Genomic DNA, 594 nt, shown 5'->3' on the forward strand with positions numbered 1-594 from the left:
CAGGGCCCGTTTTTACCCCCGCCGAGCCCCTTCCATCCCACCTGCCACGGTCGCTGACCCGGAAGTAGAGGACGTGACCCAGAAGAGTATGGTTGGCCCCGATGAAGTCACCCCCAAAGGGAAATGGTGCCCCCAAACACCTGATGTCCCTCTACACCCTCGAGCACCCTCTACGAATCAGCCTGACCTATTTCTGCATGGAGGCTTTCAGACCTAACCCTTCTCAGGGCAGTAGCTGACTTGGAAGCACGTATTGAGCACTTACTGTATATAAGCACAGCATGTTAAAGGCAGTGTCTTACTGGAATACTCAAAATAGACCTATGAGGTATATCTCTTATTGTCTATTTTACAAGTGATGAAACCAAGGCTCAGAGAGGCGATGTAATTTGCCCAGGGCTGCACAGTAGGGCCTGGATCTGAACCCAGGTCTGTCTCACTAAATAAGCTTCATGTTTTGTGCCTTGGTGGGGCATGGATCGCTTGCTTTCTACAGCAGGATGGCCTTTTGCTTGTTCTGAATGTACCTTCTCTGAGCCTTAAAGGAGAACTCTAGTTATTAATCCCAGATCTTGAGAGCACAGGCTTTGGAAT

The 594-nt window shown here is 49.7% G+C and overlaps 1 protein-coding gene across 1 annotated transcript in view; it reads right to left on the reverse strand.

Moving 5' to 3' along the window:
• Positions 1-283, reverse strand: part of LOC117798025 (small G protein signaling modulator 1-like) — a 1471-nt gene extending 1188 nt beyond the window's left edge. Inside the window, exon 1 of the mRNA XM_034650441.1 lies at positions 241-283. Coding sequence (XP_034506332.1) covers positions 241-283 — 43 coding nt within the window. The remainder of the gene's footprint in view (positions 1-240) is intronic.
• Between the last annotated feature and the right edge of the window lie 311 nt (positions 284-594).

The sequence above is a fragment of the Ailuropoda melanoleuca genome, unplaced genomic scaffold, assembly GCF_002007445.2.
Source record: "Ailuropoda melanoleuca isolate Jingjing unplaced genomic scaffold, ASM200744v2 unplaced-scaffold2238, whole genome shotgun sequence".
Taxonomy (NCBI): domain Eukaryota; kingdom Metazoa; phylum Chordata; class Mammalia; order Carnivora; family Ursidae; genus Ailuropoda; species Ailuropoda melanoleuca.